General features: G+C 56.5%; 1 protein-coding gene across 1 annotated transcript; it reads right to left on the bottom strand.

The window, feature by feature from the left end:
* Window positions 1–610: 610 nt before the first annotated feature.
* On the bottom strand, window positions 611–18,646 carry COPG1 (COPI coat complex subunit gamma 1). Its single transcript, XM_061397277.1, has 24 exons — window positions 18,413–18,646; window positions 17,464–17,516; window positions 16,813–16,893; window positions 16,502–16,573; window positions 16,296–16,375; window positions 15,321–15,396; window positions 15,127–15,219; window positions 14,686–14,772; window positions 13,623–13,780; window positions 13,399–13,532; window positions 13,007–13,074; window positions 12,602–12,790; window positions 11,828–11,923; window positions 10,633–10,876; window positions 9,917–9,992; window positions 8,759–8,862; window positions 8,282–8,407; window positions 7,915–7,983; window positions 6,145–6,287; window positions 5,702–5,873; window positions 5,034–5,131; window positions 3,262–3,400; window positions 2,713–2,811; window positions 611–1,093 (listed from the first exon to the last, which is right to left on the bottom strand). Exons 1-24 carry the CDS (start codon window positions 18,447–18,449, stop codon window positions 963–965), a joined length of 2,625 nt encoding a protein of 874 aa, XP_061253261.1. The 5' UTR covers window positions 18,450–18,646; the 3' UTR covers window positions 611–962.
* Between the last annotated feature and the right edge of the window lie 6,228 nt (window positions 18,647–24,874).

The raw sequence follows: 24,874 nt of genomic DNA, 5'->3' as shown, positions 1-24,874 counted from the left end.
GCCCTGCTCCGCGCAGCGGGAACCAGGGCTCCAGGTCGTTGTGGGGGTGAAAACGGAAAACATTGTCTATACCTGACAGTCATACCAACTGCCCATGGTTTGGGGCAAAACTTGAAAAACCATCAGTAAAATTCCACGAATCACAGGTCACTCAAACTTCAGTGGGCACCAGAACACTTTGCAAGGCCTCCACCTTTACCCCCACCCCAAATACGAATCTCTAACGGTTGACACCAATGTTGTTAAAAATAGGCAAAACAGATGTATTGGCAAAACCACCACGCCTGGGTTTAAAAGCCCAGCTGCAGAAACCAGGGCCTCGCGCTCTGTGGGGCTGTTCCCCCAGCAGCAGGAGTGCCCCCCCCCTCAGACCTTGCACTAGGCCCACCCAGACCCCCAGACTCACTGATCCCCTACTGAAGGACGGTGGTTCTGCCCACCACTGCCGTCATCCCCTCAGGAAATCCGTGCTGCTCCCGCTCCTGGGTGTGGGGCACGGGCAGAGCCAGTGAGAGGGTCCTGCCCCCTTGTAGGTACAGTGGCAAAGGGCTCCGGGCGGCAGAGAAGCCGGACGCCTAAGCACAAGTGTGCAGAAGCAGCAGTCACTCAATAAATACGCGCTGATTTATTTGTAGGGATAAGATGATGGTTCCAAAGGGGAGAAACTCAGATGGCGCAAGCACTTTCTTTATTTGCAATGCCCCTTCCCTGGCAGGCAAGACAGCAAGTTCTAGGATGTGCTAAAATCATGCCCTGTTTAAAGAGTCACTGTCAGCAGGGGGGTTTGGGGCAGGGGGTCAATTTAAGAAGACAAAAAACACAACAAAAAACCCTCAGTGATTCCTAATTGCTTTTCAATACACAGGCTTGGAAAGGAGCTTCCACTGGGTTCAGGAGGAAGGCGCGACTCCTGCATAGTGTTCGGGGAAAGGGGAGGACGTGGTCCGATGCAAGCCGGCCTCTTAGCCCACAGACGCCAAGACGATGTCCACCGGCAGCTCCTCCGAACTTCTGGCTGTCACCTGCATAGTGACTGTGTCCAAAAGCAGCAGCCGGGAGCGCACCAGGATGTCATGGCCTCCCCGGAACACGCCTGCAAGGGAGGAGAGAAGGCAGGCGCGTAAGACCGAAGGGGGCTGCAGGGCTGGGCTGAGGGCAGCGTGCCACAGCTGGCAGAGGCAGCTCTGGGGTGAGACGGGAGCTGTGCGAGGCGCTGGGCACGTCACTGCACCTCTCTGAGCTGCAGCGTCATCAGTGACCTCGCAGAGATCAGTCTGCCCGTCACGCTGCTGCCAAGCCCAAAACGACTGGACGTGTGTGGTTCTGTGCGACATCACCGAGGCTCCCACACATCCCGACCTCATCGAAGCTCACAGACCGAGGGACAGCCCCACCGTGGCAAAATCGCGGTGCAGGTGTCTGCAAAACCCAGGGGACAGGGCTGCCTCACTGCGGGCTTGGGGGCAGCCAGCTGTGAGCAGGGCACTGGAGCAGAGCCACCTCCTAACCCTGTTTATAAACACTCAGAAAAAAGCACTTCCCTTCGTTCACTGTTTCAGGCGCAGTAAGCACATTGGCTCATTAGCTTTTGGAGAAACAACGATCAGAAACATTTACATACAAAATGCCTACGTATGGAGTTTGCTCTAAAATAATCTGGGGGTGGAGAACGCGTCTGGGTAGAGATGCTCGTTGCTACAGCTGGAGGAGGAGTGCCTGGGGGTTCTGTGTGTGTAAGTTTGAAAATTTCCAGAAGTGCTTAAAAATCCCATTCCTATTAGAAAAGAATAACCAACTCAGTGGAAAAATATACATGATATAAATAAAATCCATACGCTGTTTCATATGGCGCTTTGCATTTGAGGAGATGCTGAGCGCCGTTCAGTACACGAGATACACAGAGTGAAGCCACGCGAGACACCATTAACACGCCTGCAGAGACCACACAGGTTGGGAACACACTGCTTGGTTGGAAGTGTGGGAGAGAGGCATACGATTCCTATGGAAGGCAACTGGAAATATTTACCGAGATGAAAAATGCACTTTGACCTGGTAAAGCCTTGAGAAACTTACCCTACAAATACCCAGAGTGCACACATCCAAAATAAAATGCCTAAGTAGACACGTATGTACGGGATCATTCCCTACAGCACAGTCTGTAACAGCAGAACACTAGAACAATCTCGGTGTTCAGCAGTACATGTACTGGTTCTGTGAAACAGTCAGCTACAAGAAACAGTGGAGCTCAGTCTGGGAAGACGTCTGGGATGATGGGAAGTTCTGGAGGTGGATGATGGTGATAGATGCAAAACAGCGGGAATGTGCTTAATGCCGCTGAAGTGATGTAAAAATCATTACACTGGTAAATTTCATGTTATTAAAAAAAGAAAAAGAGGACGCTCCCCAAGATGCACTGTGAAGTGAACACCCAGGCGCAGAGCAGCGTGTCCGCCACCTGCATATGGCTGTCTGCCTCTGCACAGGGCAACGTGCACTCTCGCTCTCACACCCTTAGGATCACAGGGAGGTGCCTGGCGTGCTGTGCCGTAGCTCGCTGGCTGCCCGTGGGCAGGGACACTGACGGGCAGCAGGGGCTGGGGGAAGACGGCTCTAGCTGGCCTTCTTATACCTTGTGACGTTCAGCGCCGCGAGCTCTGGATCCCTGGGTTCCCCAGTGGCACCCAGGCCCTTCCCACGACAAATGCCACTTACCAGCCAGGAGCAGCGTGTGCGTGTTCTTGTTGTCCGGCACTTTGTCAGACCGCTCACAAGGGTGCATTCCTAAGAACTTGACAATATTGCCCACAGCCTCTGCAGGGAGAGGTTCTAGAGTTAACCCACTTACCTCATCTCCACTTTGCACCGTCACCACTCTCCCAGCCCCAAATCCCACTGTGCACAGCTTTTAATGAAGCCGCATCTGAACTTTCCCTTGTGGCTCAGCTGGTAAAGAATCCACCTGCAGTGTGGGAGACCTGGGTTCGATCCCTGGGTTGGGAAGATCCCCCGGAGAAGGGAAAGGCTACCCACTCCAGTATTCTGGTCTGGAGAATTCTGTGGACTGTATTGTTCATGGGGTCGCAAAGCGTCAGACACGACTGAGCGACTTTTTTATTATTTTATGTATCTGAACTATGTGCTCCACACTTGGTCCTGGATCTTCGGGGGATGGGGGCGGGGATGGGGGGAGGAGGAACATTTCAACAGTGGCCCAGGGTCTTGAAAGGCAGGCAAACCAGAACCGGCACCCCCAGCATTTACCCTCGAGTGTCTTGATGGTGGACAAGGTGAACGTCTCCTCCTTCTGGAACTCATCCCCCACCTCGTCCCAGGCTGCCTCGAAGTTCAGCTTCATGACCTTCTGGATGTGATCCGCTATCGTGACTTCCAGATCCTCCAGCTGGGGGACAACAGGGGGGGCCTGAGGCACACAGCTCCAGGGAGAGACAGCTGAGAGCCTCCGCTCTGCTCTGCCCACCCGCCCCTCCCACCACGCAGGCTCTGAGTGCTGCGCTCCGGGGCTGGGCCCTACCGGACCAGCGGCCTGTCCTCAGCTGCTCACGGCCGGGTGGTGGCCCCTCAGCGGGACGCGCCCTCGGACACTGAACTCCTGGAGGCTCCAGTCCTTTATGTAAAGCGGTGCCGTATTTGCGTTTAAGCTACACACGTTTTCCTTATACTCTGCGTCACCTCTCGATTATTTATAATAACTGATATGATGTACATGTTACAGAAACAGCTGCAAATATAGTGCAAACGCTATGTAAATTGTTGCCTCAAGTTTTGCTTTTGCAGATTTTCTGGAACCCACTCTATTTTCCATCTGTTGGTTGGATCCATGGAGGCAGAACCCACAGATGTGGAGGGCCCACCATCCTCATCTTGGGGTGTCGGCTGTGAGAGCGCACCCTCCGAAGCCGCCAGTGCCTGACTGGATGGGGCGGGGGGCGAGGAGTGCTCAGAGGCCGCCCCCCGTGAGTCAGCCGGGCCCGCTCTGGACGTGCACCCTGGACCGACTGTGAGGAAAGGCTCCCGTTCATTTGCCAGCAGCTCTCCGCTGAGCCCCTGCTCCCGCGCACGGGGAGGGCGTTCACAGGTAGGACGCAGCCCCTACGGCAGAAGCCGGGCCTCATACCCAGCCCTCCTGGCCTTGGCTTAGCTCGCTGCTGGCTCAGGCCTGGACCCAGGAGGACACAAATGCCCATCAGGTGTGCTCCAGCGACTGCCCCTCTGGCCACGAGGGCTCTGGCAGCCTCCATCCCAGGCTGCCTTTCAGGGTCTGCACTCAGATGGCATGGAGCCACAGCGCCCTGGGCAAATCGAGAATGAGCCTATCCTCGGCTCCATGCTAGCCCCGTGAGCTGGAGCCGGAAGGAGCATCTCGCTGCACCAGAAGGTTGCCAGCAGATACAAACTGGACTGAGGGCACCCGCTTCTCCAGAAAGCAACTGACACCTTGAACCAAAAAGCCTGAAAATCGTCCTGAGTCTTTGACCCAATTATCCTACTCATAGAAAAAAATTGTTAAAAAAAATTTTTTTTTAATTATTCTACTTCTAGTCACAAGGAGACAGGCCTGAAACACAGGTGTGAATGGTATGAATTTATACTGAGGGGTGTTTAATGTGGCACTTAAAACCGTGAGACTCTGGGATCACACATGCCCAATGTTAACGAATACAAAGTCACGTGAATTAGGATATGTCAATAGAAGGGAGTATTTTAAAGTCATTAAGACTTGTGTTTATGAAGTGTTTGTACTGACGGGAAATTACACCCTGGTTCTAAGTGAACCCAACGAGGTCTGTAATGTATGTAATGACCTCAAAGATACAACTTCCCTCCCCCAGCCACTCCCAAGACTACGGGTAACGCTTCCCTGTCTGTGTGTACTTGTTTTTGTATTTCCCAGGTTTTCTTGTGACACTTGAACACATATTTTTTAAGTTAAAAACAAGAGCTCTTTTGCGATGTCTAAACCGAAGCCAGCGCGCACGCGTGCAGACGCCGTGAGCGGGCCCCGCCGCGCTTACCACATACTCGTCCTCGTAGCCCTCGTCGTCCGCCTCCCCGGTCGTGGGGTCGCAGTCCTTGACGGTGAACTTCATCACGCAGCTGAACGTGCAGGCCACTGCAGGAGGGAAGGCGCGCCGTCAGGGGCCTCTGCGGGCGGGCAGCCACAGCCTGCCCTCCAGGCCTCGGCTGCACCAGCGGCCCGTGCCAGCCTGGCGTGGGGAGGCAGGAGCACCCGGTCGCAGCCTGAGGAGCTGCCCTCACGAGGAAAGAGGAGCCAGGGGGGCAGAGACACTTCAGGCTGGCCACGTCCACGTGCCACCCAGGCCTGGGAGAGCCCCTGCCTCTCTGGGAGGAGTGGACTTGGACGGTCATGTCCAAGTCTCCTTCACGGCTCCTTCATGGCCAAGACAGAGTCCTGCCTGAGGACCTGGGCTCAGCCTCTCAGCCTGGTGTATTCAGGCAAGCTGTTTACCCCATCTCGGTCACCCTCTAAGACAGAGAGCAGTGCTGCCCCGAAGGGTGTGTGAGGAGGAAATGAGCTGCTGTGTGCAAAGCCCAGGGCGGGCTGGCCTTCCTCTCTGGACCGACCTCGAGGAGCTGAAGCTCTGACCGGAGACGAACAGCTGGCGCACAGGCCGCCCTCCCCACCCTGACCCAGGGGCTCCCAGGAGGCCGGGGGGCTCACCCGCCGTGGGGTCTTCCTTGGGCAGGGCCACCAGCGTGTAGCAGGTTCCGGGCTGGTTGTAGGGCAGGCTCCGGGCAGGCACGTAACACAGCACCTCGTAGGCCTCCGTGGGCTCCATCTGCACCGTGACGTTCTCCAGGGTCTGGTCGTTGAGCGTGTTCGTGCAGTCAAACTGGACCCGGGAGCAGAGGGGCTGAGATGCTGAGCCGGGGGGTGCGGGCCCCCCTGAGCTGCAGAGGAGGCCTCTCACCCCAGGGCCACCCTGAGTCCTGACCCAGACCCCCTGCCCAGATCCCCTGTCTCCATGTGGGCACGCGGGAGCCACACAGGCCCTGAGTCAGGGACTCTACACACAGCAGTTGGAGGCAGACCCGGCATCGCACCGGGCTCCAGCCACTCGGCGTGGGGGCGCCAGGACGCCACGGGAGGCCCTCCCCGCTCACCTGGAAGACCATGTGGTCAGTGAAGGTGTGCTTTGTGCAGCGGATGACGTACTCCGTCTCCGACTCAGTGAGGGCCACGGGCTCAGGCGAGGACTTGAAGAGGGGCCCCAGCCCCTGGAACTCGGGCACAGCCGCCAGCTGCTCTGAAACCCACAGGCCGCGCATTCACCCAGCGGCTCAGCGGGGTCTCTGGTCAGTCTTCAGGCCGCGGGCCCTTCACTCCTGGTTCCCTGACACACCCAAGTACGCCCTCCCCGCTGTCCCACATAGGACGCCAGACCAACCGATGGACGTCAGGCCCATGGCCTGGCCTCATCCCATCCAGAAACTCCCTCAAGCTTAGAAGCTCAGCAAAGGTGCTCAGAAGAGTGAGACGGGGAAAGACAAAGAGGAAGCGAACTCTGCTGGCCACGGAACCAGGCAGGAGGACGGACTGCTCTCAGACACGTGGCTGTTGGGACAAGTGGCCCCAAAGGAGAGCGGGCAGATTCCGAGTGTTACAGAATGCCCAGCTCCGAGTGGCCAGCAGGCGTCTGGTGCAGGCCAGTTTCCGGCCCTGGGGCGCCTGGGAGAACTGGGCAGCTGGCCCTGCTCCCTGAGCTGTGCTCAGGAGTCATCGCGCCGGAAGCACCTGGGGGTGCGGGCATGGCGACGGTGCAGACCCTCAGGCCTCCCCAGACCTGCCCGTCAGAGACTCCCCCATCCCGCATCTCGAACAAGCTTTCCCTCGTGACTCTGACGCACACGGATGTCTGAGGACCACTAGTCAAGACCCATCACTCGTCTTCCCGGTTACGCTGACCTCCATGTGGAAAAGAACCGAGGCAGTGTGATCCTCTGCCTTAGACTTAGTAGGGTTTCGGGGACAGAGGGAGAAGGCAGGCAGGATCATTCTTCTGCTCTTTCCCCCCGTAAAGAGGCTGAACTCAGACCTCAGGACAAGGGGTGGAGCGGCGTTGAGTGAAACCACTAAGTTCATGCTGATCTCTGCCGGCAGCAAGAGGGAAGGGACACACAGGGAAAGCCTGCGGGGAGAGCGACGCCAGCCAGCTCAGGGTCCCGGTTCAGCCACATCTGAGACAGCGCGTTGGTGGAAGACAGGTTCGGGAGTGGAAAGGAAAAGGTGGACTTAAGACGAATCCCACTATAAGGAAGGCAGGCGCCAGTGCAGGGACGGGCAGGAGCCGTGGACAGCGCGCAGAACGACAGAAGGGGAGATGAGTCAGGGAGTCGGCTGACGTCACCCAGGACGGGAGGCCGCTGCCGGGCCTCGAAGGCAGGAATCTAGTGGACAACGTGGTCTGCCAACCAGACACACAGCCTCTCCCCTGAGAAATGTAGGAGTAGAGGGACAGACGGAATCCTCACCAAACCCTGCCAGACAAGGTGGGCGGAGCACATTTGGAGCCCGAGTCACAGGACTGTGTCGTGCCCTCAACTCCGCTGAGCGGCGCCAGACGTCCCAAACCGACTGGGCCCAGGGCCTGTAGCACTCAGAACAAGGCCCAGGCGGCTCTGAGCCAGCTGGAGCTGCACTGTAATTCTTGCCGCCCTCCCCTTGGTGCTGTGCAAACTGCGGCAAATCACCGTGTCTCTCTGAGCATCCAAATCCTCAGAAACCAAACGGATGCCACAACCTCCACCTGAGGGTCAAGCAGGCTGTCCAAACACTCTCAGAGCCAGCATGCAGGGGAGACCCGATCTCGGTTCCGGGGGGAAGAGCCGCCGCCCCAGCCGTGGCCTGTGAGCCCTGCGAGCCCCCTCACTCACCCTGGAAGATCTCCTGCCGGGTGGCGGCCACCTTCTCGGGCTGCTTGGCGGCGGTGACCGGGGTGCTTTCTGCAGGAACGAGCACACGTGGTGAGCCACAGCTCAGAGACGGCCAGGGCGCGTCGATCGCAGCGCAGTCGCTCTCAAGTGTGCTCTCCGCCTCCTCGTGTGGAGTGTGGACACGGGCGGCCGCGTGAGTGTCTGTGTGCAGGTGGCCTCCTCTCCCGGGGCAGAGGCGGGTGGGGAACTCCCTGCGCCCAGCATGGCCCCGTCCACCCTGGGCAGCTGCGGGGGCCTTGCGGGCCAGGCAGAGCCTCCAGAGGGGGCCTGGGCCCGAGGGCCTCTGGAGGACACAGGCATGGCTCACCTGTCCTCTGCTCCGCCACGGGCGCGGTGGCCAGGGGCACGGACTTGAGGTCGAAGGGCTTCTCCGACGGCTCCAGAGTATACTGCTGCAGCGCCCGCTCCAGACCCGGGATGGACACAGCCAGACCTGGAGGCGGGAGCGAGACGGGGCCGGGGGTCAAGGCTGCAGGACCCCGAGGAAACCAGCGAGGCGCCGAGCCCCCGCTTCTCAGGACACCCTCCTCGGCAGGACTGCTGCAAAGAGCGAATGGACACGGGACAGGGGCTTGGGCACGGGGGGGGCGCCCGGCTCAAGGAGGTTCATATGACTGGCGAGCGGTTCTGCTCTCTGGGCTACTCCCACCCTTGGGGCCCCAGGCCTCCTGAGATGACAGTGATGCCCTGCAGTTGCCAGGGGAGTCCAGCGGAGGGCATGCCGCCCGGGAAGGCCGCAGCTCGGGGAGGGGGATAGGGGAGTGGTCCGGCGGGGAGGACTCACCATTCAGGATGTAGCCTGCATTGAGGGCCTTCTGCTTCTGCTCCAGCACGTTGAGGTAGAAGGTGGCCCGGTCCCTGACCTCGTTGTCGTCATCCATCACACACCTGTGGCCAGAACACAGGGAGCTCCTGACGGGGGCCCGTAGAGGGCCGGGGGCGCTACAGGGCCCCAGCAGAGGGCAGGCAGAGGCGGCAGGGTGCTTCCACCCCAATCACCAGATGCGGTGCCCGGGTATCAGAGGCACAGGGGGGCTGGTATTCACTCTCCCGGGACCCTCTCCCAGAGCCCACCCAGGGAGGGAGCCATGCGCCTGTATCCGGCAGCACTCGTCAAAAAGGACTTGAACATGGCTCCGCAATTCCACTCCTGGGTGCACACCCCAGAGAACTGAAAGCAAGTCACATAAAGACTTGTGCACAAATGTTCACAGCAGCGCGAGTCACGCCAGCCGTGAACCGGAAATGGCCCAAATGCCTCCCGACTGATGACCAGCTAAACAAACGAGGGCTCTTCACGCCATGCAGGAGTGGCATGAAGTGCTGGCACGTGTGACAACACGAGTGAGCCCTGGAAACCCCGTGAAGGAGCCAGGCTCGCGAGAGGCAACACGTTGAAGGCCTGCGGCTGCACGGCAAGTCGGGACAGGCAAATCCTGAGCCGGAAGGCGAGCGAGGGGCGGGCAGGGCTGGGGCAGGGCTCGACTACTCGCTGGTACACAGTTTCTCTGGGGCGGTAGAAGTGTTTTTGAGAACTCCCAGGTGGTCGAGTGGCTGGGACTCTGCGTTTCCACTGCAGAGGGCCCAGGTTCGATCCCTGGTCAGGGAACTAAGATTCCAGAAGCCGTACAGCGCGGTCAAGAGAAAAGTTCTCAACTTAGATGGCGGTAATGGTTAAACAACTCGGAATGTAACAAACCCACTGTATTATGCATTTAAGATGGGGACACTGTGTGGATTGCAAGTTATATCTCAATAAAGCTGTTTTTTAAAACAGAAAACACCTCGAGTTAACACCTAGGGGAGGGGCTTCTGCACAGCACCATGTTTCACGGTTTTCTGTTCCCACTGTTTTCTACCATCAATAGTCGTGCATCTTGTCTCCCCCTTTCCAGCTACAGAGACGGGGAGCAGCCGCCGGCCAAGGGGACGCCACACGCACCTCTTCAGCAGCACCAGGATACTGGGCAGCATCTCTTCATTCTGCGCCCCAAACTTGGCCAGAGCACTCACAGCGCCTGCGTGCACGAGGCAAACTCGGTTCAGGCCAGGGCTCGGAGCAGGCCAGCCGGAGCTGAGTGGCCCCGAGCCGCAGGCCCAACCCGACATCCCACGACAAGCAGCCTCCAGGCCTGGCTTCTCCCAGGGAGGCGGCCCTGTCCTCGGGCCCAGCAGCCCTTCTCAGCTCTGACCACCAAGGGGCCACGAGGGCTGCCCTCAATCTCTGTATCCTAACGGCCTCAGGGGCAGCGAAGCCTCACCTGACCGCAAATGAGAGAGAGAATGAGCTACAACTGAGAAGCAAGAACTGCTTGGGGACCGTCCGTTCAGAGCAGGCGTGAGAGGGAAACAGCAGTAAGTCTAAGTAAAAGGAAGGATCGGATAGCTGTGCACAGAAGTACACACTCATTGAACAGAGTATGCTATGTGAATTATATCTCAAGAAAGCTACCATTAAAAAGAAAAACCTAAATACCAAGAAGAAAGAAAGGAGAAAGGTGAAAAAGGAGAAAGGTAAGCGACCACACACAGTGAATCAGAGCAGCAGCTGAGGTGAGCCCGAGGTCGGCACGTTCGCCGGGTGCCGCCCGCGCCCCTGGGCCGCCCTCAGGCCTGCAGGCCGGTGCCGGTGCCCGGGCGCAGCCTGCTCCGACGCACCTGCGCGGACCTCGGCGTGCTCCAGCACCACGCGGTTGTAGATGAAGCGGATGTACTTGGAGGGGTTGCTGGTCCTGGGCCCCTCCTGGCCCAGCAGGTGCAGGATGCGCGTGGCCAGCACGGTGAACTCGCAGTCCTCGATGAACTCGCACAGGTGGGACAGCCCCGTCTCCTTGCTCTCCGCGTTCTCCTCGATGATGCTGATGATGCAGTCCACGATGGCCCGCTTGTACTCGAAGCCGCCCTGTGGGCCAGGCGACAGGAGGCTGAGCACCAGGGGCTCTGCGGAGCCCAGCTGCAGCCTGGCACAGCGGCCCAGCCGGAGCCCGCAGGCCAGGGCCTGGCTCCCCCGCCGCTACCTCCCTTTTGTGTAAAAACTAAAGGCTCAGGCTGAATGCTCGCCAGGGCCATTCCGGACTAACTGCAGATGCTTTAATAGAAACCTCTGGGACTTGATTTTCTTCCCACCTTTGAGATAAAGGAAGAATGGGTGGTGTAGAAGCTGGAGGAGTAGAGAGTAGGGGGTTATCGTTAAATGGGAACAGAGTTCAGTTTTGCAGGATGAGAAAGTTCTGGAAATTAACTGCACTCCTGTGTGAAGGTATTTAACAATACTGAACGATATACATTTACAGTTAAGGTGATAAATTCTAGTCTGAAAGTCGCTCCGTCTTTGCGACCCCATGGACTATACAGTCCATGGAATTCTCCAGGCCAGAATACTGGAGTGGGCAGCCTTTCCCTTCTCCAGTGGATCTTCCCAATCCAGGAATCGAACCAGGGTCTCCTGCATAGCAGGTGGATCTTTACCAGCTGAGTTACATGGGAAGCCCTCGATGAATTCTATGTCGTGTGTATTTTATGACAGCGGTCTCCAACCTTTCCGGCACCAAGGACCGATTTTTGTGGGAAAATTTTTTCTATGAAAAATTGCAATGGCTAGAATATTTCTATACCAGATGACACGAGACAGACCGTTAGCCATCTTCTGCTTAAGCATTGCCTCAGGGCACCTGCTGAGTCTGTATGGCCAGGGTGGCACTTCGTCAGTTACGACTGTAACCACAGCGACTGGGGCGTGCCTGCACTGCCTGCGCACAGGAGCCAAAAGGGCTGCGGGCACCAGAAGCCAGCCAGCTGACAGGCGGATCCAGGCCCGCCTGCCGGAGCCAGCAGCCAGGCCACCCGCTCTTACCTCTTCCCGCAGCATGGAGAACAGGAAGTTCATGAGCACGGCGTGCTTGCGGGGATACTTCTGACACAGCGCGCTGATGGCCTGCACCACCACGACCTGTGCCAGAGACCGGCGTGAGCGCGGCCCAGCCCCGCGGGCAGTGCTGCAGTCCCCGGGGCCAGGGGAGCCCCTCCTCAGGCGGAGAGCCCCTCCTCAGGCGGGGAGCCCCTCCTCAGGCGGGGAGCCCTCCTCACGCGGAGAGCCCTCCTCAGGCAGAGAGTCCCTCCTCAGGCGGGGAGCCCCTCCTCAGGCGGGGCCGGGCTGAGGGGACCTCCGAGCCCCCGGGCAGGGCTGTGAGCACTGCGGTTCAAGGCCCCGATCCACACTGTGGGTCCCCCCCGTCTGCTTGTCTACTCAGAGCTCAGGGCAAGTGCACACGCGCCCGCTGGCCCTTCCCAGGTCCTCCCGGGCGGCTCCCCCGGGAACTGCTGCCCTGGGGGTTTCCTCGCTGCAGCAGCGTGTGGAACGACCCCGTCCACACTGGAGTCAGCTCTCATGGTCCCGTCCCAGAAAGCGAGCTCCGAGGGCAGGCCGGCGTGCGCACTGCTCTGCTCCCCTCTCCGGCTCTGCCCAGCCCAGGACACAGCGCTCACGGAAGACAACGAAGGGCTGGACGGGCCGATCTGGAAGCCCCCGGCCTCGCCGACAAAGGCCGGGAGCAGCACCTCGCACAGTGCCACAGCGAGGCCCCGCGGCAGCCCCCGGCCCGCCCCGCCCCGGGCACAGACTGTGGACCTTGAACTCGTCCGAGATCTCGGACATGAAGGAGGAGATCTGCTTCATGAGGCGGTCGATGCTGCCCTCGCTGCCCGTCTTGAGCAAGGTGGTGATGGCCAGCGTGGCGATGCTGCGGTTCGCGTCCGTCACCAGGTTCTCCAAGTCCAGGTTACAGGCTGTCACCGCGGACGGGTGCTTCATGGCCACCTGTCCGGGAGCAAAGCGATGAGGACACAGACAGGCCACAGAAGGCCTTCTGCTGTTCTGCGGGCCTTCAGGTGGGCTCACGCCAGCACCTGGGGGACAGAGACCAGCCAGGGCTGCACCTCCTGCCGTGAGGGACCAGGAGACAGGTCTCCTGGGCCCAGGCCCCCTCCCCCAGCCCTGTCGGAAGGCCAGCCCCTCTGTCCACTGCGAACTCACCTTGTTGAGGGTGCGGACGGCGGCGTAACGGAGGGCGGCCTTGGGGGAGCTGCAGAAGAGCTGGAGCACTGTGGGGGACAGACACCAGTGAAGGGCTGCCCCCTGCGCGGCAGCCAGGAAACCTAGGGCCCCCGGGAGGGGCAGGGACAGGGCACGGGGCACAGTTTGGGGACCAGGGCTCAGAGACTGTTCGGACCCAAATCCCCCACTCAGCTCTTCCCCAACTGGCACGGCCACCCCAATCGAGGAGAGCACACCTGCCCACCCTCAGGCAGGGCCTCACCCCTGGGAATCCCAGCTGCACAGGGCGGGCGGGGGGGCACTTGGGCACCTGAGATGGCAGGGGGCGGGGCCTAGGCACCTGAGCCGGTGGGGGGGCGGGGCCTGGGCACCTGAGACAGCTGGGGCCAGCTCCTTGGCGCTGCACCCAGGCAGGTTGACAATGGCCGAGGCGGCCTCGTACACCACCATCTCGTGCTTATTGCGCAGGCAGCTCTCGATGAAGTCGAACAGCGGGCTGTCACGGCTGCAACGACAGGCGGCAGGAGGACGCTGGGGGCCCGCCTGGGGGTCGGCGAGGGCTCTGGGGGCGAGCAGCAGGGCGCGGTGCCTCTACCTGCCGTCCTCATCCTCCAGCTGCCGGCTGGCCACGCGGATCATCATGCAGTAGGCGAAGGGGGACTTGAGGCCATGCCGCGTGAATTTGCTGATCATCTTGCTGACGGCCAGGCGGTCGTTCTTCCGCACGTGGTACAGGAGCCCCAGCGCGTGGTACTGCGGGTGTTGCAGAGCAGGGACAGTGAGGCCTGAGGCCACGCTGCCCGCTCCTCACCTCTGGAGTGGGCATGGAGCCCAGGTGTGGGCCATGCCCACCAAGCCACCTGGGACTCTGCAGGCCTCTGTCCCCCAACCCCGCCAGGCACCATACAGATGGAGGTACTGGAGACCAGGTGTCTCCGACCAGAAAGAGGAAGTGGGAGCCGGCCTGGGCTGAGGACATGTGTCGTCAGGGGCCGTGCAGACGGGCGCCCTCACAGCAGGCCCTCGGCCCCCCGGCCCTGCCCCAGGACGCGTGGCTGCTGCTGAAAAGCCAGCAGGGGGAGGGGAGGCACAAAGACTACCCCCTCTGCCCTCCGGAGTCCTCACTAGGGCTGCGCTCAGGGCCTTCTATGTGGGAAGAAGCCTCTGTGATCCTGGAGGATTTGAGGGGCCAGAGTGGGCCCTAGAAACGAGACCCAGCACTAAGACATGGGGAGAGGGAACAGATGCCCACACGAGGGCCTGCAGGTCTGGGCAGGAGGGCAGAAGCTCCCACTGAACCCTCACCAGGCACCAGGCAGATGGCATTGCACACCCAAAACAATACTCGCTGGTTATTAAACCACACGCATATTTAAGCATGAACCATCAAGTCTGTAAGCCAACTCCCCCTGTGAGAACAATACTCGCTGGTTATTAAACCACGTGCATAATTAAGCACGAGCCCATCAAGTCTGTAACCCAACTCCCCCTGCAAGAGATGCCCTAGATTCTTTTTCTCAAACCCCCAAGTCTCCCCACCACGAGAAAAGGATTGAAGCCTGCTCCGGCCAGGGGCCACCAGGACCTCCGTGGTGAAAGTCCATCCTGCTGGCCAGCGCCTGAGTATTTTCAGCATCCCTGCCCCGTTCATGGCTTACCTGGACCATGATGTTGTCACTGGACGCAGCCTCCTGGGCCTCATTCACCCAGCGCTTGACCACGTCGAAGCTGCACTTGAGCAGGTGCTGTGGGGCACAGGGCACGCTGAGCGGGGCGGGCAGGATGCCCTGCTGTCAGGGTCCTCCGAGAGGGCGCAGACTCAGCACGGCTCCCACCCTCACTCCCCCTGCCCTGGCAGACTTCCTGCCAGGCTCAAATCCCCAAAACCTGTCACCCCAGGGCATGGGTCAAGGCCGCCAACTGGGCCCTCAATCCACCCAGAGTCCCCTGGGCACTTTTCACCGAGCAGGGGGTGGGACTCTCACAACTGGGGCCACACAGCTTTGGTTTTCCTTGGGAAAGCGATCCTTGATGTTTCCTCAGTCTCCCGAGCAGCCCCAGCCCTGGCCCCATCTCCAGCCCCGGCCGAGGCTACACACCAGCGAAGACACGAGAGCGGAGCTGGAGACGCTGGGCACCTTGTCCACGATGGCCTGCTTCATGTAGCGCTCGATGGCCTGCAGCATGGTGCTCTGCGGGGCGCAGGCGACAAGGTGTGGGGCAGTGAGGCCCGGAGTGGGGGGGCGGGCATGCGCCCCGGGGCCCCGCGCCCCTCCCCGAGCGGGGCACTCACGTCGGTGATCTGGCAGAGGGCGCGCACGGCCGGGCCCCGGTAGCTGTCCTCCTTGCCGGTCATGTCCTTGGTCAGGCTGCAGGGACATGGCATGGGCCTCACATGGGGGCCGGGCTTGCTCCCACGCCCCACCCACCCCAGCCGGGTCAGCAGGCCGGTCTCCATTATTAACGGGTGTCCGCTCTGGGCTCTTAACCCTTCATCAAGGGGTCTCCATGAAACTCCACACTGCCTGGGTCACTGCCCTGCTCCGACAGCAATCTACCCTTGTGGGGTTTCCTGCTGCTGTCCCCATTGAGTGGTCGCAGAGAAGTCCCCGGACTACCCGCAGGTCCTGGCAGCTGCGCTCCACCCGCCCCACCTTTGTCCTGCTCTGCCTGCCTTGCCCTGCAGGACTCCACTCCCCCAGTTCCAGGAGGCCTTTCCTGACCCAGATTCAAGCTGGTGGTCCTCCTGGCCTGCTCTCACAGCCGTCACCCCCCTAATGCCGGTCTGTGGGGTTACCTCCCTGGAAGTTCTGGGGCTGCGGAAGCCATGTCTGCTACGTTCTCTAAGTGAACCTACATGTGTGTGTAGCATACCCGCCAAACGGCGTGACCCCTGAGCCGAATGCTTCCTGAGCACAGCAGTCCTTCATGGGAAAATCTGCCTGTGGGCTTTGTGCACCCCACCACCCCCCGTCCCTGTCGCTTCTTTCCAGGCTCTCCTGGGAAGAGCTGGAGTTGCCATGGAAGCTCCGGGCTGCCTCAGCGGGCCAAGAGAAAGCAGGGAAGGGACAGTTTGTGCCTAAGTCCAGGCCAGAGAATTCAAGAGGAACCGCCCACCCTGGAGGCGCCACGGCTGGGCAGAGTAACTGAAGGAGAGGAGAGGGAAGGAGGCAACGGCACTGGCAACACGTGGCCGAGGACTGAGCGGCGGGAGCTCGGAGGAGAGGGGAGGAGACGCGGGGGCGGCCATCAGGGACCCGGGACTCGCCTGCTGGTCACGATGATGACATCCTCTGCAATGCACGACATCTCCTTGATGGTCAAGTAGCACATCCGACGGAGGGTGGGCTGGGCATGAGAGGCGAAAAGACCTGTGACCCCGGCTCAGCCTGACACGGGGGCAGCCGCTGACGGGGGCCCTCCCACCACCCTGAGAGCTGTCCCCCCGAGGAGGGCAGGGGTGGCGGCACTTACGTCATTGGACTGAAAGAGTTTGGTCATGGCGAAGAAGGCTTCGGTCGCTTCCGTGGTCCCCAGGTGCTCCCCCTGTTTCAGTTCAGAAAGAAACCTCAGCTTGGGACAGAAAGGCCGGAAGGCTCTTCCAGCTAAGACAGCCCAGGTCGGAGCCTCAGACTCGGCAGAGGCTGCATCAGGGGCAACACCTCAGAGTGAGACCCTGAGGGCACCCAGAGATGGGCCGCTGGCTGCAACCACACAGGGGCTGTGCCCCTGCCCCCAACACAACCCAGGACCGTTTTCCCCACCCGCAGGGCTCACCCTGTTACCTGGTTTATGAGGTAAAGGATCTTGGTGAGGATGTGGGCACATTTCCGAGGATTGATGGGCGTTTCGTTAAACACACGGGCCTGAGAAGAAGCGACCAAGGATATTTACCTTCTGGCTGAGTTTATTTCCCTTCCATGACTGTTCTCAAGCACATCAGAGATCTGAGAAGGCCCAAGGTAAAGAAATACACTTGTTCTACAGTATTTTCACATGGAAGGAGCTTTGTTTTCCTTTTTTTAATTCATCTACTAACAACTCCTGAAATCCTCCCTAGATATTACCTGGAGATGTGCTGACTTGGAGACTAATGAATACTTAGTAAAGGCTTTTTTTGGGGGGGAGGGGGTGGGCACGCTGCGTGGCCTGCATGCAGGAGCTTAGTTCCGCAAACAGGGCTGGAGCCAGTGTCCCCTGCAGTGCAAGCGCAGAGCCCTACCCACTGGACCTCCAGAGAAACCCTCAAAGCTTATTAATTAACTGGAAGGAGAGACAAAGACGAAGAAAAGGATCAGCATAATGAACTCCCCATCTTTCCACGAACAGATTTCTCCCCTAATGTCCTACAAACCAGCACTCTGAATATGCTAGCGTTTTGATCACACTGACTGAACATTCTCAATGGAAGACCCAGGGGAGCTAATGACACTTGCCTCCTGCAGCACCGCACTCTTCTCCAGGTGCTGGAACGGGTTGGAGCCTCCACCTTCCATGAGAGAAGAGACGGGACTGAGCACAGGTTGTGACCCTAAATTTCAAAACTCTCCCAGATGTAGACAATGGAGAAAGACTTCCCGATGGCTCAGAGATTCAAGCTCCAAGTCCTCTGAACAGCAGTCAAAGCCCTACAGGCTGCCAATAGATCCAGCCAGCCTCCTCCAGGGAGCTCCACTCCCCCAGACCACTAACTCGCAGTTGCCCAGCAGCCCTGGTACAGTCCTCGTGTGCCTCTCAGAGTGTCATGCCTTTCATTCATTTATGCAGCTGGTACTTAGCTGAGCCCCTACTGCGTGAGGGACCACCATCTCCAGTGGCTACGGCTTCTGCACATAGCAGAAGTCACACTTGTAATTAATGACACGCTTGAGGATCTGACTGACGTCTGTTCCCTCCACTCCGCTGCGACCATTCTTATATTCCTAGCTTGCTCAGTAGTTCTCACCAGCTCTGCTGCAGAGTCAGGGCGCAGTGCAACCTGGCATGCACCGGGCGCTCGATACATTTGCTGGATAAATGAATCGGAGTCAGTGTTCTCAACCACCGATCCGGGCACTACCGACTAGGGCGCCCCAGCACGGGAGCAGCCCCAGGAAATCCCTAGAGGACCACCGGGTCTGGCCCCCTCCCCTAACAAGCGCGGAAGCAGAGGCCCAGAGGCGCAGACCCGCCCAAGGTCATCCAGCGAATCGCGGCCCGAGCTGCCGGGTGAGGGGCAGCGGAGCCCGCTCGGGCTCTCCGGGGCCGGCCGCGGATGGGCGCTGCATCTTCGCTCAAGTCCCCGGGGCCTCGCGTCCAGACGGAGGTCCGGTAGGAGGCCTCCCGGGGAGGCCGCGGAGGGCTTACGCGGGAGTCCGGGCTACCCCAGGGCCTCGGCCCTCTCACCCGATTCCTCGTCCTTCTTGTCGAATTTCTTCAGCATGGCGATGTCGCTTCGGGAGCCCAGCGGCAGCGTAGGATGGACGCTGCGGCCGGCGGCGGCGGTTCCGCACTGGCTTCTTCCGGCCGGCCACGTCGCCCGGCGCTGTGCGCAGGCGCACTCCGCGCTCGGCGCAGGCGCACACCCGGGCCGCGCCGCCGCAGGAGGCGTTAACCCCGTCGCGGCCGCGGGCGGCCGGACCTCAGCCTCCACGCCCCACGCCCTCCTGTCAGTGCGGTCGTCCCCGCCTCACTGACTCCCGACGGGAGTCTAAGCGGGCGTTTCGGAGGTGAGGCCGAACGTGGCACGCTGGCCCGCGCAACCGCGCGCTTCCCAGTGCCCCCTGTTCTGGTCAGCCCCCCGGGAGGCGCGCCGTCCTCGCCTCCCGTCAGCCGCTCGCCCGCCGGCCTCCCGGCCCGCTGGAGGCGACCCTGACACCTGCCACACACTCTCACTGCCGCGGTGCCCGTCTCTCACGCCCCGCGCCGGACAGTGTCGGCGTACAGAGGCCTCTATAAGCGGCTGCGTGGCCGGCCGCCTGCCGCTCGCCTCAGCCCGGCCGCTCCCGGCGCGCGAGCAATGTCGGGCGCGCGGCTCCGCGGCGAGGACCTGGCTGAAGTGACTGAGGGCCGGCGTGGCTGCGGCGGCCCGCTCTTTACACCCGCGGGCACTGGTCGAGCGCCCAGTGCGTGCGCCGCCGGGCGCTGGGGGCGGGCAGGGACGCGACGGGGAGACAGGCGTCGCCCAGGGCCACCCCCGCGGAGCCGGGAGGACACCCCGAGGCCGAGCTGAGGACGCGCGCTGGCCCGAGGGCGGGAGCGCAGGTGAGTCCGGGCGCCGGCAGGGCCGCGGGCCGCGGGGCCCGGGGGCTGGCTCCGCGGAGGCCGAGCCCGCGGTCGGGGGCCGCAGGGGACCGGGGCCCACGTGGGTCTTGCGCCGTCGGGAAATAAGTCAGGAGTCAGAAAGATGCGCAAAGTCTTTAACCAGTAACTCCACCCCTTGTCCGGAGGAAATCATCCAAAAGAGGAAATTAAGTTGCTCGCTGCGGCACTTTGCCGCAAGAAAATCGGAAACATGGAAACATCCTAAACGTCCAGCCATAAGGGGATGGTTAACGGAATTACGGTGCATCCATTGGATGAAAGATTCCACATCCCTGTATAAAGGGGTATTTCCAATGGCTTGGGAGGCAGCAATCCAAACTTCTTAAACAAAATGAGACATTAACAGGGAAAAACAGACTGTAAAAGTCTCCTTAATTCAGTTGAAGTCAGTACGCCTCTTCGTTAAAAACCAGGAAAGAACCCCAGAGATTTGCGTTGTTGGGTTAAGACCATGAAATACAGATAAGTTATGTTGAGTAAAATACAAATAAATACAAAATACCCTTTTATGTTATGATGTTAATTCTATAGAATTAAATACCAAGGTCAATTTTTATAACACCTCATTTTTACAATGAGAATCGTGCGTTGTGACTCCAACCGTGAGTATGAGGTCGTATATCATTGTGGGGGTTTTAGTGCTTTTAAACAGTAATGTACATTCTTCCGGAGAAGGCAGTGGCACCCCACTCCAGTACTCTTGCCTGGAAAATCCCATGGGGAGAGGAGCCTGGTGGGCTGCAGTCCACGGGGTCGCTAAGAGTTGGACATGACTGAGCGACTTCACTTTCACTGTTCACTTTCATGCATTGGAGAAGGAAATGGCAACCCACTCCAGTGTTCTTGCCTGGAGAATCCCAGGGACGGGGAGCCTGGTGGGCTGCTGTCTATGGGGTCGCACAGAGTTGGACACGACTGAAGCGACTTAGCAGCAACAGCAGCAGCAGTACATTCTTTGGATAATTGCTAAATCCTTTGTAGAAACACAGGGTATGGGGAAGTACAGAGGAAATTAGGGAAATCTGAGTAAGATTTGTAGGTTGAACCAATATCAGTGTTATCCTGGTTGTGGTATTCTCTCTCTCTTTTTTTAATTGGTTTTGCTAGTTTAAAAAAATTGAGATATAATCCACACGTGTTAAGAGTGATTCTTTCAGGACTTCTGTGGTGGTCCAGTGGCCAAGACTGCCAGCTCCCGATGCAGGGGGCCCAGGTGTGACCCCTGATCAGGGAACTGGATCCCACGTGCTGAAGCTGGGGATTCACAGGCGGCAACTGAAAGACCCCGAGCGCTGCAGTGAGGGTGGAAGGTCCCAGCGCTGCAGCCGAGAGCCTCGCAGCCAGACAAACATAAACGTTTAAAAACAATTAACTCTTCTCTAAGTGTACAGTTTGGTGGTTTGTAATACAATTTTAAAAATTGTGCCTCCATTACCACTAATTCCAGAACATTCTCATTATCCCTGAAAGAAATCGATCTCTGTTAGCAGTCATTCTCCATTTCTCACTCCCTTCCCCGCAACCATCACCCTCCTTTCTGTCTCTGTGGATTTGCATGTTTGGATATTTCATGTAAATAGAATCATACAACATGTGGCCTTTTGTGTGTCTGGCTTCTTAGCATAATGTTTTCAAGGTTCATTTCATAGCATGAATTAATATTTCATTCTTTTTTATTGCTGAATAATATTCCATTTAGGGATACACACACACACATTTTGTTTGCTTAACTTTTACCAGTTAGTGCAACTTGGGTTGTTTGCACTTTCTGGCTCCTCAGTAAGGCTGCCCTGAAGGTTTCTGTACAGGTCTTTGTGTGACATATGTTTCCATTTCTCTTGAGTACAATGCTGTGGAATGGTAACTGTAACATTTTCCCTGATTTCCAAAGCCTCTGCTCCCCCTGTATTTTCCCACCAGCAGTGTGTTAAAGGTTTCAATTTCTCCAGGTCCTCACTTACACTTACTATCTTTTTTATTAATAGTCACCTTAGTGAATGTGAAGTGGTGTTCATTGTGGTTTTCATTTGCATTTCCCCAACGGTTAATGATGTTGAGCATCATTTCAGGTACTTTTGGCTGTTTGTACATCTTCTTTGAAAAAATGTCTATTCAAATACCATGTCCATTTTTAAGTTGAGTTATTTGTCTTTTTATCAGAGACTTATGAGTTCTTTATAACCCTAGCTAGACCTTTATCAGGTATATGATTTACAGATACTTTCATAGCTAGACCCTTATCAGATATATGATTTACAGATACTTTCTTTCATTCCGTGGTTGTCTTTTCACTGTCTTTACAGTGTACTTGGAAGCACAAACATTTTTTACTGTGATGAGATGCAATTTATTAATTTGTTGGTGTTGCTTACGTTTTTATTGTCTCTCTTATATATAAGAAATCATTGCTTGATCCAAGGTCATGAAGATTTACCCATATGTTGTCAAGAATTTTATAGTTTTCCCTCTTACGATTAGGTCTTTGGCCCATTTTGGGTTAGTTTGTGTATAAGGTGTGAGGTTGGGGTCCACCCTCATTCTTTTGCGTGCATCCAGTCGTCCCAACACCATTTGTTGAAAATCGTTCTTTCTCCCACTGACTTGTGTTGGCGCTTTTATCACAAAACGATTGACCACAAATGTATGGATTTATTTCTGGACTCTGGTTTCTATCCCATTGATCTTAGTTTTGCAAGATCTTACCATTGGGGGAAATTGGGCCAAGGGCATGAAAGATCTTTCTGTATTATTTCTTACAACTGCTAGTGAGCATACAGTTATCTTAATAAAAATTTACTTTAAAAAGGCAGATGTTATTTTAATGATACGTTCTCACCACCACCACCACCCTGACACCACACCCCCCCCAAATAAAATAACTGTTTTGTGTTAAGAATTTCTCCAGCTTTCCTCTGTGCTCCCTGTTCTTTACTGCTAGGTGGCACCAACTCTCTCTTTTTTCAGAAGCTACCGTAGGAAGAGGCTGTGCCAGGACTTCTTGCCAAGAGCAGGGCCCCTTGCCAGGCCCTGGCTGCCACCATCATGATTCAGGGCAGAGTCCTGGCCGCCCTGACTGTGCCAAGGTAACAGGGAAACTCAGGCTGCCTTTGCTTTAGGGGCTGCTTGCTGCCTTGTAAGATGAGCTCTCCCCACATCTCCTCTGCTCAGGCTTCGAGAGCATTCCTTCAGTCACTCATTGGTTGTTCAGTCGGTCACTTGTGTCCAGCTCTTTGCAGCCCCGTGGACTGCAGCACGCCAGGCTTCCGTGTCCTTGACCATGTCCCAGATTTTGCTCAAACTCACGTCCACCCACGATTACATAATGCTTATAAACACAGCTGGTACTCTATCCAGGTAAGTCATTGTTAGTAATAAAAATTAGACCTTCGGGGAACTTCCTGACAGTCCAGTGGTTAAGACTTGGCAAAATCACTGCTGAGGGCCCAGGTTCAATTCCTGGTCAGGAAACTAAGGTCCCACAAGCTTCACAGTGTGGGGGGTGGGAAAAAAAAGCCAAAATAACTTTAAAACATTGGACTGTTAAAGGATGTGATAAAGATATAACCACCCCACACACCTTTGCAAACTATAAAGGACTATTCTTTAATAAGCTATGATCATTGCTGGAGCTAGGAGATCCCAAAGAAAGTTTAAAGTAAATACCATTGTGCCTTTATAGTCATAAAAGCGAACTTCAGAGAGGCTTGTGTACAGGGCTGAAGTACACAGTAAAGAATTTGCCTGTAACGTAGGAGACCCTGGTTTCATCCCCGGGTCGGGAAGATCCCCTGGAGGAGGGCATGGCAACCCACTCCAGTATTCTTGCCTGGAGAATCCCCATGGACAGAGGAGCCTGGCGGGCTACCATCCATGGGGTCGCAGAGAGCTGGGCAACTGAGCGACTAGCATGTAGGACATGTGGAGGCCATGTGGCTGCAGTTCCCGGCCTCAACGGCTGTGTAATATCCGGTTGTGAATAAACCACAGCGCACCTATCTATTTTCTTGCTGCTGGGCATTTACATTGTTTCCAGCTTTTTTTTTTAATCACCAAGAATAAATGCTACTGTGAACATCGTGTGCCTGTCTTCTGATGCATGTGTTTACAGGAATGCCTCTCGGACAGACACATCCAGGAGCGGGATAGCCGTGTAGGGACAGTCAGCCTTACGACATAGTGCCAGTTGCTGCCCAGAGTCCTGGTACCAACTGACACTTTCCCACCGTGGGCCACACCTTCTCCAGCTCAGTGTTATTAAATCTACTTTCTGCCAACCCAGTGGGCATAGATGGAATCTCACTGAGATCTAATCTGCTTTTCCCTGAAGGTCCAAACCTTTTTCTTGCTTATTGAGCAGCCACAATCTTCTCTGAACGCCCATTCATTCCTTCTGGTAACCAGGATATAGGTGTTCTTTGTATGGTGTGGGTGCTGGTCTTTGTCGATGTGTTTATTGCAGTTCTCTTCTCCCAGTTTTTGACTTGTGTTTTCATTTTCTTTATGGTGAGTTTTGATCAAGGTAAGCTTAAGAATTTAATATTTTTAAATGAGCGATGTTTTCTTTTGTGGAAAGTATATAGTGTGTCTTTTATTTTTTATTTTGAATGGCGTGTAATTGATTACCAATGTTAATTTCAGGTATCAGCACAGTGATTCAGTTATCCACGGACATGTATCTATTCTGTTATGAATTCTTTTCCAATTTAGGTTGTTCCAGAATATTCAGTAGAGTTCCCTGTGCTTAGCAGTAGATTCTTCTTGATTATTTTATATAGTGTATGTGTATATGTCAGTCCCAAACTCCCTATTTACCCCTCTCCCCCACCTTTCCCCTTTGGTAACCATTAGTCAGACACGACTGAAGCGACTTATCAGCACAACAGCAGCAGCAGTCTGTTTTTAAAGTCTGTGAATCTGTTTTAGGAATAAATTCATTTGTGTAATTTTAATTTATATTCTATATCAATGATACCATATGATATTTGTCTTTATTTGACTTAGTTCCCTTAGAATGATAACCTCCAGGTCAGTCATATTGCTGCAAATGGCATGATTTCATTCTTTTAATGACTGAGTAATATTCCATTGCATATACGGGCCACACCTTTTCTACCCACTCACCTGTTGACGGACACTTAGGTTGTTCCCGTGTCTTGGCTGCTGTAAACAGTGCTGCTGTGAACATTGGTGTATGTATCTTTTTGAAGAAGAGTTTTCATCTTTTCCTGATATATACTCAGGAGTGAGGTTGCTGGATCATATAGTAGTTCTATTTTTAGTTTCCTTTTTTCTCGGGAACGTGCATACTGTTCTCTATAATGGCTGTATCAATTTACATCCCCCGCAACAGCATAGGGAGATTCCTTTTGCTCCACACCCTCTCCAGCATTCATTGTTTGTAAACTTTTTGATGATTGACATTCTGACTGGTGTAAAGTGATACCTCACTGTAGTTTTAATTTGCATTTCTCTAATGGAAACAGTGTCAGACTTAATTTTGGGGGGCTCCATAATCACTGCAGATGGTAATTGCAGCCATGAAAT

The sequence above is a fragment of the Bos javanicus genome, chromosome 22 (genome assembly GCF_032452875.1).
Source record: "Bos javanicus breed banteng chromosome 22, ARS-OSU_banteng_1.0, whole genome shotgun sequence".
NCBI classification, from domain to species: Eukaryota; Metazoa; Chordata; class Mammalia; order Artiodactyla; family Bovidae; genus Bos; species Bos javanicus.
The sequence above is the reverse complement of the archived record's forward strand: the minus strand, read 5'-3'. Positions and strand labels throughout refer to the sequence as shown.

What these genes read in the sequence shown, in the direction of transcription:
- COPG1 (XM_061397277.1), bottom strand. Translation starts at nt 18,449, where the DNA reads ATGCTGAAGAAATTCGACAAGAAGGACGAGGAATCGG. An exon ending in AACTCTTTCAGTCCAATGAC is followed by an intron (nt 16,376 to 16,501) that starts GTAAGTGCCGCC and finishes TCTCATGCCCAG; the next exon opens with CCCACCCTCCGTCGGATGTG. An exon ending in CTGACCACATGGTCTTCCAG is followed by an intron (nt 5,874 to 6,144) that starts GTGAGCGGGGAG and finishes TCCCGGGTCCAG; the next exon opens with TTTGACTGCACGAACACGCT.